We start from the raw sequence: 12445 nt of genomic DNA on the forward strand, positions 1-12445 counted from the left end.
GGCTCTCAATCTCTCCATTAACCCCTTGGTTGCCAAGGTAGGGGAGGTCTCTTGCTATGGACCCCCCCTTCTGATGCCCCAGATTGGCATTAACCCCTCAGGTGCCACCACCCACAACAGGCTGAGATCTTTTTTGGGTGGGGAGACAGATCCTGCCCTTCAAGGTGGAGGGGATTGGCTGGGAGGTGCCTGGTCCTGGCTGCCATCCCCAGATGTGGTGCCTCCTCCTTGCCAGCTGCAGGATCCGCCCCCTTCTGGGAAAGCCTGGAGAGAGCTGGGAGACAGGGAGCCCAGCCCCAGGAGGGGGCGCCCCTGAGCCCTGGGGAGGAGGTGGAAGGGACCCAGGTTCTACCCAGGACTCACGCCTGAGGTGGCTGTATCCCAGCATGAGGGGGGCCCAGATGGGGGGCAGGGATCAGCTGAGTGCCCCATCCCCTGGGAGAGGCAGGTGCTGCTCCCCTGTGCGGGCAGTGGGAGGCGGGGGGATGGGGACAAATCTTAGCTGGAGGGACCAGGCAGGGGGCTGCAGGTCGGGAGTGACGGGCGTGGTGGGTGGGAAAGGGCAGGGGGAGTGAGGGGCACTGGCAGGGGGGAAGCAGAGAGCTGCAGTTCAGGAGTGAGGGGCAGCGGAAGGGCTGGGGGGGCTGGGGTCCTGCAGGTCGGGAGTGAGGGGCACCGCTGGCGGGGCAGGGGCCTGCAGGTCGGGAGTGCAGGGCCTGTCGGGAGGGTCGGAGCAGGCGCCGCCCCCTCCCCCTGCCCACCCGCCCGTCCGCGCGGGGGGGGGGGGCCGCCGCCGCCGCGTGTCTCGGGCGCTGCGTCAGCCGCGGGGCCGGGGCACGGGCCGGACCGGGCGCGCGGAGTCGGCGGTGCGCCGCGCCAGGCGGGGCTGGGGTCCCCCGGGAGGTGGGGGGCGCCCCGCGGCCCCCCCCATCGCCATCCGCGGGGGCTGGGGGTGCTGACGCCGGCGTCCCCGCCCGCAGGCCCGTGGGGACTCGCTCGGCGATGGCCCGGAGACCCCCGTGAGCTCCAGCCGCGCCCCGAGGACTCCGGCGTCTGGGGGGCGGGGGCGGAGGGGGGCGCCGGGCCAGCCATGCCCCCCGCCCCCCGCTGTTGCCCGCCCGGATAGAGCTGCCGGCACCCTCCCCACGGCACAGGTACGGGGAGGGGGGGCGAACCGGGACCCAGGTGTGGGGCGGGGGGCGGGTGGCTGCATGAACACGCAGGCGGGACAGAGCTGTGAGCCACAATGCAGGATTGGGGGGGGTGGTCCCAACGCCCGGGTTCCGTGGCCTGGATGGGGACAGGTTTCCCAGCTCTGGGGGGAGCCCAGCCCCCTGGGTGCTCTGGGCTGGGCTGGGGTGGGGCTCTGCGGGGTGACAGTACTTGCAGGGGTGGCAGCCCAGATGCCTGGGTGCTTTGGCCTAGAGCATGTCTCCCAGTCTGGGGAAGAGAGTCCTCTGGGCCCACATGGTGGGTGGTGGGTGACAGCGCTGGCAGCCCAGATACCCAGGTCCCCCCAGCAGACGGGGTGGGCACTGACAACGTGGTGCCCGCAGGCCAGGGTGCGATGAGCGCCGGTCCCCCCGAGGCGCTGATCGCAGCGTTCCTGCAATTCATTGAGGAGTGTGGCGGACGGGCCTACGGGGCACTAAGCCGGGCCCGTGCCGCCACGGCGGCACCTGGCCCCACCAACATGAACCTGCTGTACCGCAAAGGCAAGCTGGACTGGCGCCAGCCCAAGGACGACGAGGCCCACAAGGGGTGAGGCGACCGGACACCTGGGTTCCACTGGGCAGCCTGGCTCGGCTTGGGGCAGGGCACAAGGGTGCTGCCCACAGCTGGACCTGGACGCAGGCATCCAGGCAGGTACTGACCAGTGGCTTCTCCCCAGGCCGGGCAAGGAGGCGGGCGCAGGGCGGGTGCGGGACGGGGCCTCGTTCCGGCGCCACTTCCGCATGGGCTTCCTGACGATGCCGGCATCGCAGGAGCATGCACCACGCCCATGCGTGGGGGGCATGGCACCGCGCTCCCTGTCCTGCCACTCCGTGGGCAGTGTGGACAGCACCGACGAGCCACCTGGTGCCCGGCGCCCACCTGCCAAGCCCCAGCGCCACCCCAGCACCAAGCTCAGCACTGCTGGTGATGGCCCCGCCCCCAAGAAGGCCGGTGAGTGGTCGCCCACCAGCATCTCCCCTGGTCCCTGTTATCCCTCCCCTGAGCCAGCCACATCCCTAGTCCCCATTATCCGTCTTCAGAGCCGGCCATACCCCCATTATCCCTCCCCAGAGCTGGCCTTGCCCTGGTCCCCGTTATCCCTCCCCAGAGCTGGCCACACCCTGGTCCCCATTATTCCTCCCCAGAGCTGGCCGTGCCCCAGTTATCCCTCCCCAGAGCTGGCCGTGCCCCCAGTCTCCATTATCCCTCCTCAGAGCCAGCTGTGCCCCAGTCCCCGTTATCCCTCCCCAGAGCCAGCTATGTCCCTGGTCCCTGTGATCCCAGCAGCGGCCCACCCCCCACCCCCACAGGCCTGCCAAAGTCCAGCTCGGAGAGCCGGGAGCCGGCCCGCAAGGTGCCTCCACAGAAGCCCAAGCGCAGCCCCAACACGCAGCTCTCAGGATCCTTCGACGAGGCCTGTGGGGGTGGTGGGGGGCGGCTCCCGCCCCGCTATGCCCGCACCTACTCACAGCCAGGCCCTACCAAGGGCCCTGACCCTGAGGATGAGGAGCCCGTGTACATTGAGATGGTGGGTGATGTGCTGCACGGCGCAGGAGGCGGGGGGCCACCACCTGCCCCCCCGGCACCCCTGGCAGAGGACTCAGACGAGAGCGAGGCCATCTACGAGGAGATGAAATACCCACTGGGCGAGGACGGGGCGGGCGAGGCAGTGCCTGGCTCCCCCCGTGCCCGTCCCCCACCTGCCTGCGAAATCCCCCCGCCCTTCCCCAACCTGCTCCAGCACCAGCCCCCATTGCTGGCTCTGCCCCAGGTGAAGGGGCATAAGGGCTGCAGTGGCAAAGCTGGGGTGGGTGCTGAGGCCTCCAAGCTGCCCGTGCCTTGCCCCACCAGGGAGGCGGCCTCGACCCCCCAGCCCCAGGGCCGTGCCCGCAGCCACTCCACCCCACTGCCCCCGCAGGCTGAGGCCAAGGTGACAGCACCCTCGCTGCTGCCCATGCCCCAGGCGCCCAAGGACAAGGGCCCTGTGGCCTACGCCATGCTGTATGCAGCCGGCCCGCCCGAGCGTGAGCTGGCTGTGCTGCAGGGGGTGCTGTGCGCCCGGCCCCCCCGCCCAGGGCTCCTGTGGACCTACCCTGCTGCAGCCTATGGAGCCCTCAAGCGCCCGCCTGCCTACGAGAGCCTCAAGGGGCCAGCGGTCAAGGCAGGTGCAGGGCCCAGGCCTCAGGGAGAGGAGGAGGCACCAGGCACCAGCTGGGCCTTGCAGCGTCGGGGGCTGTACGGCAGCCGTAAAGGTGAGGAGGGGGGGGGCCACTGGGTGGGTGAGGGAGGTCTTTGCCATATAAGGGACCTCTGACCTTTGCCTTTTGCCATCACAGAGGCAGCAGAAGGTGCCCTGGTGTGGAACGGCGGGGCTGAGGCGCGGCTGAAGCCAGAGCGAGAGGAGAAGGCAGTACCTGGGGTGGGGCCCTCAGGCATCCCTGTGCGGTCCCCGGCCCCCAATGGCGGTGCCCACAAAACGATGGGTGGGCGGACAGGGCTGCCGGTGCCCTGCCAGACCTTCCCTGCCTGCCACCGCAGTGGAGGTGAGCACAGTGGGGCCTGTTTTACCTGCCTGGGGCCTGCCCCAGAACTGGCTGCATCTGGGGGCTGATGACAGGCCTGTGTCATATGCAGCTGTGCTCCACCCCAGACCAAACTGCATCATGCAGCAAAGGTCAGGGGAGGGGAGCTCTGCAGGCCTGACTGGCCCCTCTCTGGCTCCACCATCTCCCCAGATTTCCCAGGAGGCTACAGGTTGGGTCGTTCAGCCTCCACCTCAGGGGTGCGCCACGCTGTGATACACTTACAGCGCCCATGCAGCCAGCCCAGGGACCCCGCCAGCCTGGTGAGTGCCAGGGCAGGGGGCTGTAGGGCAGGAGTGAGGGGCACTAACAGGCCTGGGGGCTGTGGGTTGGGAATGAGATGCCCCTCACTCCTGACCCGCACAACCCTGCCCCCCCCAGTGCTACCAGTGCATCATCAGGGCTGGGAGGTGGGGGGTTGTGGGGTAGGAGAGAGAGGTTTCTGGGGGTGTGCGCCTACAGGCCAGGAGTGAGGGGCACTGGCAGGAGCTGTGGGTGCAGGGTTCTGCAGGTCTGGAGTGAGGAGCCCTGGCAGGGCTGGGGAACAGAGGGCTGCAGGTCAGGTGTGAGGGGCAGTGGGGGAGCAGAGAGTCACCCCCCGTTCTCACATCAGACTCCCAGCTCTGGGAGGGGAGTGCGGGCTGGGGTGGCCAGAAGCCCAGCCCCCTGGGTCCTTTCCCAGCCCTGGGCAGCCTACAGGGCATTGGGTGGGCAGGAGCCTGGTCCCCTTTGGTTCCTGGTCAGTGACGATGGTGGGTCCCCGCAGGCATTGCAGCAGGCGGCAGCAGCAGCAGCAGCAGCAGCACCGCGGGATGGGAAGCTACTGGAGGTGATTGAGCGCAAGCGCTGCGTCTGCAAGGAAATCAAGGCGCGGCACCGGCCTGAGCGCAGCCTCTGCAAGCAGGAGAGCATGCCCATCCTGCCTAGCTGGCGCCGTGGCCCTGATGGGCGCAAGGCTGGCACGCCACCCTGCCGCCGCCAGCAAACGGTGCTCTGGGACACGGCCATCTGACCTCCAACCTTTGCTCCCCCTCTGGTGATGAATTGGAGTGGGGGGTGCCCACGGTGCCAGGCGCACCCCAGACGGGGTTATAATGTGAATCTGCCCCCCCAACACGAGACGCGGCTGGACCGACACCGGATGCTGGCACAATGGCCGTATGGCGGGTGGCGTTGTGGCACTGTGGGGGTGGGGGTGCCACCTGGACGCCTGGGTTCCCCCCACACTCCCCCCTGTATTTAATTCACATGCGGGGGCAAGGGGAGGGGGGTTGGGGGAGCAAAAGGCCAAAACTGCTTTGCATACTATTTATGCGGGGATGGGCTGGGGCGGGTGGGGGGTATTTATAACATCCAATAAAACGCTGTGAGCGGGGGCTTTCCCTTTTCAGCCGGGGGGGGGCTCTTGTCTTTGTGGCCGAGATGCCTGGGTCCACCCCAGCTTTGTTGGGGGAGCAGGTTGGGTAGGGCAGGGGCTGGGACCCCGGATGGCTGGTTTCTCTCCCAGCTCAGTGAGGTCTGGGGGATTGGATCAGAGGGGCTGGGAGCCTGGATGCTGGGTCTCTCCCAGCTGGGGCCCAGAGACCCTGGAGGTCCTGGTGCTTTCACCTGGGAGCTAGATCCTGCCTGGAGCTGGGATCCAGAGGAGCTGGGAGGATGTGTGTCTGGGGCTCAGGTCCCTCTCTATCTCCCTGGACCCCTTTTGCTGCAAAACACCCCTGGCTACATGCGTTCTCCCTGGGCCCAGTGCCTCTGCACAGAGGGTCCTCTTGCCTGGCTGAACTCAGCCAGCCCTGCAAAAACATTGTTAATTAGTTTGCCGTTATTTAGATTATTACAGGCCTTGGTCCTCCCCTGAACCCTGGGGCTGGGCACTACAGTCCCCCCCCACCATACTTACACTGTGAGGTTCCAATCTACCCCTGGCCCAAATCCCAGGAAATCCAGGGGAGCAAACCCTGGAGAGAAAACAGCAACTGTCTTCCATAATCGCACCCCCTGCTAACGTAGGTGACTCAGTATGCCTCATTAGCAAAGGTGCCTGTTTCTCCCAGCCACCCCCCAGTCCCTGGGACATTTCTTAGCCTTTTCCTTACCTTGCTCCCACCCACTTCTCACCTCATGAGACTGAGGGGGGCAGAGGAAGCTTCATCCACATATCAAGCGCAAGCAATGGACTTTCCTTGTGAGGGAAAAGGGCCCCTTCATTTGCTCATTGCCCCCCCTTGCTGCAGACCTGGATGCAGCCACTTCTGGGGTGGGGGGCAGGTAATTGTACAGGCAGGGGTCCTTTGCTTAGGGTGGAGATGCAGCTGCTGCTGGGGTGACATGAGAACAGGTGAAGGGCCCCTGACTTAAGATGCAGCCACCCCTGGGGTACTGTGAGGGAAGGGTGATTCTATGGAGACCTAGAGAGGAGACAGCAGGTGCTCATGGCTACAAAAGAGGCCTGAGGGAAAGTAGAGGACATCTGGGTCCCTAGGAGGGGCCTGGCTGGCTGTGACAAGAGGATGACTGTGTGAGGAATGGGGGCGTTTTGGCGGGAAGGACGGTTGGCAAGGCACGCAGGGGTGTGCCGAGCGCGAGCCTTCACACCTAGGGCCGCCTTCACATCTAGGGCTCACAGTGGAACTCCGTTGGCGAGGGACCGAGAGGAGCATTCTACGCATGCCCAGCAATAGGGAGAGCACGGTTGCGCACACCATCTGCTGAGGCCGCGGGGTCGGGGAAGGGATGGGCGGGCGGAGCCCCGCGCCTGCGCAAAAGGACAGGAAGGGACGGGACCGCGCCTGCGCAGTACAGTTCCGCCCGGCACTGGGACGGGAGGGGATGGCTGCGGCGGCGGCGGCGGCATCAGCGGGTGGGCCTGGGGGCGGGCGGAAGCCCGGGTCGCCCCGGGACTCGGAGGCCGAGCTGTGGTCCCGTCGCGTGCGGGAACTGGTGAGTGCCGGCCCCGCCAACCGGCTCTGCTTCGAGTGCGGCCAGCGCGGCGTCACCTATGTGGATATCACGCTCGGCAGCTTCGTTTGCACCGGCTGCTCCGGGGCGCTGTGAGTGCGGGGGTGGGGTTTGGGCTGCCCGGAGCGTAAAGGGGTGGGGCCAGAGGGGGGGCGGGGCTTTCTGGAACGGGCTCGGCGGCTTCTCGGAACTGTTCGGCTGAGGGAGGGGGCGGGGCTTCTTTTGACGGGCGCTGCTGAGGTGGGGGTGGAGTCTCCTGGAATGGGAGCTGTGGGGGGGCGGGGCTTCAGTGTGGGGAGGGTCTTCCTGGGGCTGGCGCTGCTGAGGAAGGGGACAGAGCTTCTTGGAGCCGTTTCCTGGCGCGTGGGGGGCGGTGCTACAGGCTGGGGTCGTGGTTCCTGGAACAGGGGGTGGGGCTCCAGGCGGGAACTGCCGGGTAGGTGACCTCCCCTGGGGAAGCGGGAGTAGAGAGGGCGTGGCTTCTTGCTTCTAAGAGGTGGGGCTCTGGCTAGGACGTCCCTGGGGGCGTGGCTTAGGGGGCAGGAGGTTGGCCAGGACTCTCCCAAGGGGTGGGTGGTGCTACTGAGGATAGGGGTGGGGATTCATAGTCCTGGCAGGGCCCAAGGGGATGGGGCAGGGCTGGGGACTGGACAGCTGGGTTGGGGGGGGGGAGGTGTGGAGGCTTGAAGCCTGCGTTGTCTGCCAGCACTGAGGAGGGCACCCTCAGGGTCTTTCCAAGCACTTTTCTGTTCTTTATGATCCTGACCAAACTGGGGTCTGTCTGGACGCTGGGAAAGAGCCCAGGTGTTGGTCCCAGCACCCCCCGCAACCAATGAACTGCCTTTCCTCCCAGCCCCACCCCCAACCCTGGGGTTTAGTGAGTGAGACCAGGGGACTTTGGTCCTGACCTCTGCCCTCCCCATCCATCCTGCAGGCGGGGGCTGAATCCCCCTCACCGCGTCAAGTCCATCTCCATGACAACCTTCACTGAGGCCGAGGTGCTTTTCTTGCAGTCCCGTGGCAATGAGGTGAGCGTGGCAGGGGTAGACTTCCCCCATTGCAAGGCAGCTCATTCCCATCACCCCCACCAGCACGGGGGGTGAAACCAAGGCATCTGGGCCACTTCCTGATCTAACCCAACAGCCACCACAACCCTCTACAGGACCAACAAATATCAGTTGTCTGGGCTTCTGGCCCTCCCTTCCCCATTTCTAATGGTCTCTTTCCCCCTGCGCAGGCCTGCCGGAAAGTGTGGCTGGGGACCTTTGACCCCCGCACGTCACTGCTCCCGGACTCCAGGGACCCCCAGAAAGTGAAAGATTTTTTGCAGGACAAATACGAGAAAAAGCGATGGTAAGAGTAGGGGGAGGGGAGGTGCATTCCCAGACACCTGGGTTCCTTTTACTTTCCAGCACGGACAACTCAAGCCCCCTCGTAGGGCCATGGAGATTACACGGGCACCCTGGCAGGTGATTGGGCCCTTGCAAGTGACCACAGATCCCCTGTCCCTGCTAGGCTGGGAGATCGGGGTCAGGGGACATGACTAACAGCTGCTGTCTCTGTCCCCGAGCAGGTACTTGTTGCCTGATCAAGCCAAAGCTGTGCCCCCGCCCACCAGCCAAAGCTCCCTCCCTGAGGCCAAGCCAGCCCCATCCCTCCTGGGTGACTCCGGGACTCTGCTGCCCAACACTGGAACCAGCCAGGTCAGTTGATCTGCCCCCACCCAGACACGTGGGTTTTCTCCCAGTTGGGGCAGGGGTGTCATCCGGCGGTTAGAGCAGGGGGTAGGAGCCTGGATGCTTGTGTTTGTAATCCTTTGCATCTCCTTAGCCAACTCCACCCCAGCACTGGACGCCCCAGACCACCAAGAAACCCAGCACAGACCTCCTGGCTGACATTGGAGGGGACCCCTTCGCTGCCCCCCAGCCCTCCCCTGCCTTTGCCGCCTTCCCTGTCTTTGGGAGTGAGTGTCAGCCTGTGGGGCCCTGGGGGTAGGGGGCTGACCATAGAGTGCTAGGCTGGAGTATTGGGGTGCTGTATGGGGGGCAGGCTAGAGTTCAGGGCTAGAGAGATCCACTGTGAGACCTAGGCTGGTTCTTTGCTGACCACAGAGTAGCAAACTAGCAGGGCCCAAAGGGGTGCAGGTTGGGAGGGGAAGCTGACCATAGAGTTCAGGGCCAGAGGGCACCCCATACAGAACACAATATTTCCTGGTTGACCCTAGAGCTGGAGCCTAGAGGGGCTCTGGTGGGTTAACTACCCCCTTTTGGGAACAGGCGCTGGGGCCAGAATGCGCCCTGGGCCGGCTCCTGCACCTCAACAACACCCCCCCCCCCCCCCCCGTAGGCCAGGCTCCAGCCCATGCTGCCTTCGCCAATTTCGATGCCTTTGGAGCTGGGTTTGGGGGGGCCTCGGCCCCCATCTCCCCCCAGCCCCTGCCCGCAGGTAAGAGAGCGCCTCTGGGGTGGGGTAGGGCCTAATGCCTGGGTTCTCTTCTCATCTGGGAGGGGAGTGGAGTCCATATGGTTTTGAAGCAGGGACAGGCACCTGGGTCCTCTCTAGTTACGGGGGGAGTTGGGGGTCTGGTAGGTTAGACTGGGGGGCTGGGGGCCCGGATGCCTGGGTCCTCTCTAGTTACGGAGGGAGTTGGGGGTCTAGCAGGTTAGTTTGGGTTTGGGGGGGTGGGGGGGAGGCGCTGAGACCCCAGACACCTGGTTCTCTTCTGTATGCAGTCTGCTGCAAGAAGAAACAAGCAGCTTTTTTCCAGGCTGGGAATTTAATGTAGGACCCTCCTCAAAACTAGGCGGGGTGGCAGGGCTCATGCTCAGGTGATGGCTCTTGCTTCCCCCTCCTCCACCAGTAGGGAGCGCCCCCCCGAGTGCCTTCGGCACCTCGCCCCCCAGCCAGCCAGCCCGGATCCCGGACCTGAGTGGAGCCCCTGGCAGGTATTGTGGGGGACTCCTTCCTGGCTTCTGGGGGTAAGGTTGCATCTCATTACTGTAATTAACCTGGAGAGGAGGGGCCGATGAGGTGGTGAGAACCCCAGTGCATTCTGGGACAAGGAGGTTGAGGGATATACATAATCCCTTCTCACCCCTGTGTGTGTCTGGCTCTTCCCCCCCAGCATCTTCCAGCCCCTGAGCCAGCCCAGCCCAGTGCCCACCTATGGGGGTAAGTAGGCCCTTTAATTGCTCCCCTCTCCCCTTCCCTGCCTGAGGTATCATTGTTCCCCTCTAATCTCCCCACTGTCTATTTACAGCCTTCACCAATCCCTTTGCTTCCCCGCCGCCTGCCCGACCCTCAACCAATCCCTTCCAGGCCAATGGCTTGACACCAGGTAATCTCCATCCTTGTCGTAGGCTCCACACCCTTTCTAGGCCCCAGCCCATCAGCTGGGAGGGGGAAGCCAGGTGCTGAATTCCATCCCTCCAGACCTAGTGGAGGAGATTTAGGATCCTCCCCTAGGGTAAGCTTTATCTCCCTATGCAGGCCTCACCCCTCCCATTGGCCTGAGCTGGGAGGTGGAGCCAGGTGCTGAATTCAACCCCTGTCCGCAATGTGACAAAGTGGAGGAGACTTAAGAGCCTCCCTTAGGCTCACCCCCCTTCCCACCTTGTTTTGCAGGTGTTGCCTTTTCAGTGGGGTCCCCAAGTGGGTTTGTGGCCCCCCAGGCCTCACCTGCCCCTGGCACCTTCCCCACCCCCCTCCAGGCTTCCATCTTCTCCCAGCCAGCACCACTGGGCCCACAGCCAAATGGTGAGCAGTAGGGCATTCTGGGATGTGGGGTATTGGGAAGCAATGTAGGCTGGGGGCAATAAAAGGGCTCTCCCCCCACATGCTCCCCTTCCTCCCTCCTAGCATGCTGTGCAGTCCCAGTAGGGGTTCTCCCCCAGCCCTCGAGGACCGTGGGGATGGGAACCCTCAGCCACCTGAGTTCTTTTCTCAGTGGCTGATCTCCTCTTCTCTTCTCCTTTCCACAGGCTCCAGCTTTGGGTTTGGCGCTACCAAAGTGGGACAGCCTGTCAGCGTCTCCACCAACCCCTTCCTGGTGAGCATGACCCTGCCCTCATCCACCCGCCTATCAGGAGGAGGGGGAGGACCTTAGGGTTTGAATGGCTCTGCCCCTGTAACCACACGGTTCTCTCTCCACAGACAACAGCTCCTGCAACAACGCACTTCGTGGTCAAGCATCCGGCCACTAACCCCTTCTTATAACCACCCCTGCCCTGAGCCAGCAGGGGGTGCCCCTTGAACACATGACGGCTGGGGAGAGGGGGGGCACTGGCCCTTTCAAACTTCAAGTCCCAGGACACTTTGAGAGTATTTAAGTCACGTGTCAGAAACAAGGAATGCAGGGAAGGCAGGGGCACACTGGCCCTTTAAGAGGGGAGAAATGGCTTCCTCAGCGCAGGCTGGGACTTGTAGTCTGGTTGGGGGTGGGGTTTAAACTCACAGCCCAGCCCAGCCCAGCCCAACCCCACCCTTGTCCTGACCAGCCTGAGTGTGAGGTGTGTGGTAGAAGAACCCAGGTGTCCTGGCTCCAGGTCTTCCTCCCCTCCCAGAGCTAGGAGAGAACTCAGGAGTTGGGGGAGGGGCCCCCCCCATCTCAGCTCTTAACCCCCCCACCCCTCGCACTTGCTGCTTGGTATAAAGCCTCCATTGGACTTTGGGCTGGTGCTATGTGTGGTCTGTGGGGCTGGGAGATGGGGGTCGGGGGGGCCTGGACTCCTAGCCCTGCCTCCAATTAACACTAAATGGGGTGAGTGTGCCTGTGTGAGCCCCCCATTGTTCTTGCACCCTCCCCCTTACCTTGGCTGTGGGTGTGGCCTCACACGTGTTTAGGATGACATGTACCCCACATACACGTGGCTGGGGGAGGGTACAGTTGTGTGCTTTTATTCACAGGTGATGGCTACGATTGAATGAAGGAGGCATGGAGCCTGGCTCCTGTGGAGACAGGGGTGGGATGGGGAAGAAGTAAAAACATCAGTACAAGGAACGCAGGCCCCTGTTTATCCCCCCACCCCTGTCCACAGGTTGTGATAGGACCCAGGTCTCTGGGCTCTGACCTTCCCGGAGAACCCAGGTGTCTACTGTGTGGTACATAACTGATCTTCTGTGTCCCTGGGTGGGCAGGCAGAGTCCTTGCCGAAGGCAGAGCTTCCTCATGGGGGCATGGTCAAGAGGGGTGTGGCTGCTAGGGCTCTGCCCACCAGCATCCCTGCCATGTGGCCGCTCCAGGAGCTCCTATCCTCTCCCCTCCCCTCCCCCCATACCCACCTGGGTTGCAGGAAATGCAGGATGATGCATGATATGGGGCCACGCCACCTGGTCGTCATGGTGATCCCACCCAGTGTCACCATGGGGAAGGGTGCCAGGGAGCTCTCCAGGGCTTCCGAGGAGAAGATGAGCCCTGGGAGGGGGCAGAGGTCAGCCCAGATGTGTGTGTTCTTTGGCAAGGGAATAGAGGTCAAGGAGCCTGAGCATAGGTTCCCAGACATCTGGGTAGGGAGTGTGGCCTGGTGGGCTGGAGTAGGAGCAGGGGTGCGGAGAGATGCCTGGGTTTTTCCCACTACTTGCCCTTACCGGAGAGGCCAAGAGCACAGGACTGCTGGTAGCGGGTGTCCCTCAGGGCCCAGGCCAGACTGGCATTGAGGGCCATGTGTGTAGTCCCCATCAGCAGCACCAGT

General features: G+C 64.1%; 2 protein-coding genes across 9 annotated transcripts; both read left to right on the plus strand.

Annotated features, from left to right (window-relative positions):
* The first annotated feature begins 101 nt into the window (after window positions 1–101).
* NYAP1 (neuronal tyrosine phosphorylated phosphoinositide-3-kinase adaptor 1) lies at window positions 102–5066 on the plus strand. Of its 4 annotated transcripts, none has more exons than XM_090055635.1 (8): window positions 102–370; window positions 981–1154; window positions 1557–1761; window positions 1892–2166; window positions 2526–3467; window positions 3552–3758; window positions 3951–4060; window positions 4564–5066. In XM_090055635.1, the coding sequence occupies exons 3-8, from the start codon at window positions 1568–1570 to the stop codon at window positions 4807–4809; spliced, it is 1974 nt and encodes a 657-aa protein (XP_089911761.1). In that variant the 5' UTR covers window positions 102–370; window positions 981–1154; window positions 1557–1567; the 3' UTR covers window positions 4810–5066. The 4 variants fall into 4 exon arrangements, with proteins under 4 accessions (XP_089911761.1, XP_089911762.1, XP_089911760.1 ...); XM_090055636.1 differs by lacking the exon at window positions 102–370 and adding an exon at window positions 706–866; XM_090055634.1 differs by lacking the exon at window positions 102–370 and having other exon boundaries at window positions 706–1154.
* A 155-nt stretch (window positions 5067–5221) lies between these two features.
* Window positions 5222–11425, plus strand: AGFG2 (ArfGAP with FG repeats 2). 5 transcript variants are annotated; one of them, XM_090055706.1, is made up of 12 exons: window positions 5233–6847; window positions 7690–7783; window positions 7993–8108; window positions 8329–8458; window positions 8586–8718; window positions 9102–9200; window positions 9619–9700; window positions 9880–9926; window positions 10015–10092; window positions 10380–10511; window positions 10736–10803; window positions 10908–11425. In XM_090055706.1, exons 1-12 carry the CDS (start codon window positions 6531–6533, stop codon window positions 10968–10970), a joined length of 1359 nt encoding a protein of 452 aa, XP_089911832.1. In that variant the 5' UTR covers window positions 5233–6530; the 3' UTR covers window positions 10971–11425. The 5 variants fall into 5 exon arrangements, with proteins under 5 accessions (XP_089911835.1, XP_089911834.1, XP_089911833.1 ...); XM_090055705.1 differs by having other exon boundaries at window positions 5235–6847; window positions 9616–9700; XM_090055708.1 differs by lacking the exon at window positions 10380–10511 and having other exon boundaries at window positions 5226–6847; window positions 9616–9700.
* Window positions 11426–12445: the final 1020 nt, after the last annotated feature.

This window comes from Crocodylus siamensis, chromosome 6, assembly GCF_052110815.1.
Source record: "Crocodylus siamensis isolate JL-2025a chromosome 6, ASM5211081v1, whole genome shotgun sequence".
NCBI classification, from domain to species: Eukaryota; Metazoa; Chordata; order Crocodylia; family Crocodylidae; genus Crocodylus; species Crocodylus siamensis.

Coding starts and splice junctions, on each gene's coding strand:
- NYAP1 (XM_090055635.1), top strand. CDS start 1,568: ATGAGCGCCGGTCCCCCCGAGGCGCTGATCGCAGCGTTCCTGCAATTC. Junction 2,167..2,525: donor CCCCGCCCCCAAGAAGGCCG/GTGAGTGGTCGC, acceptor CCACCCCCACAG/GCCTGCCAAAGTCCAGCTCG. Junction 3,759..3,950: donor TGCCTGCCACCGCAGTGGAG/GTGAGCACAGTG, acceptor CCATCTCCCCAG/ATTTCCCAGGAGGCTACAGG.
- AGFG2 (XM_090055705.1), top strand. CDS start 6,531: ATGGGCGGGCGGAGCCCCGCGCCTGCGCAAAAGGACAGGAAGGGACGG. Junction 8,459..8,585: donor CCAACACTGGAACCAGCCAG/GTCAGTTGATCT, acceptor GCATCTCCTTAG/CCAACTCCACCCCAGCACTG. Junction 9,701..9,879: donor CTGAGTGGAGCCCCTGGCAG/GTATTGTGGGGG, acceptor CTTCCCCCCCAG/CATCTTCCAGCCCCTGAGCC.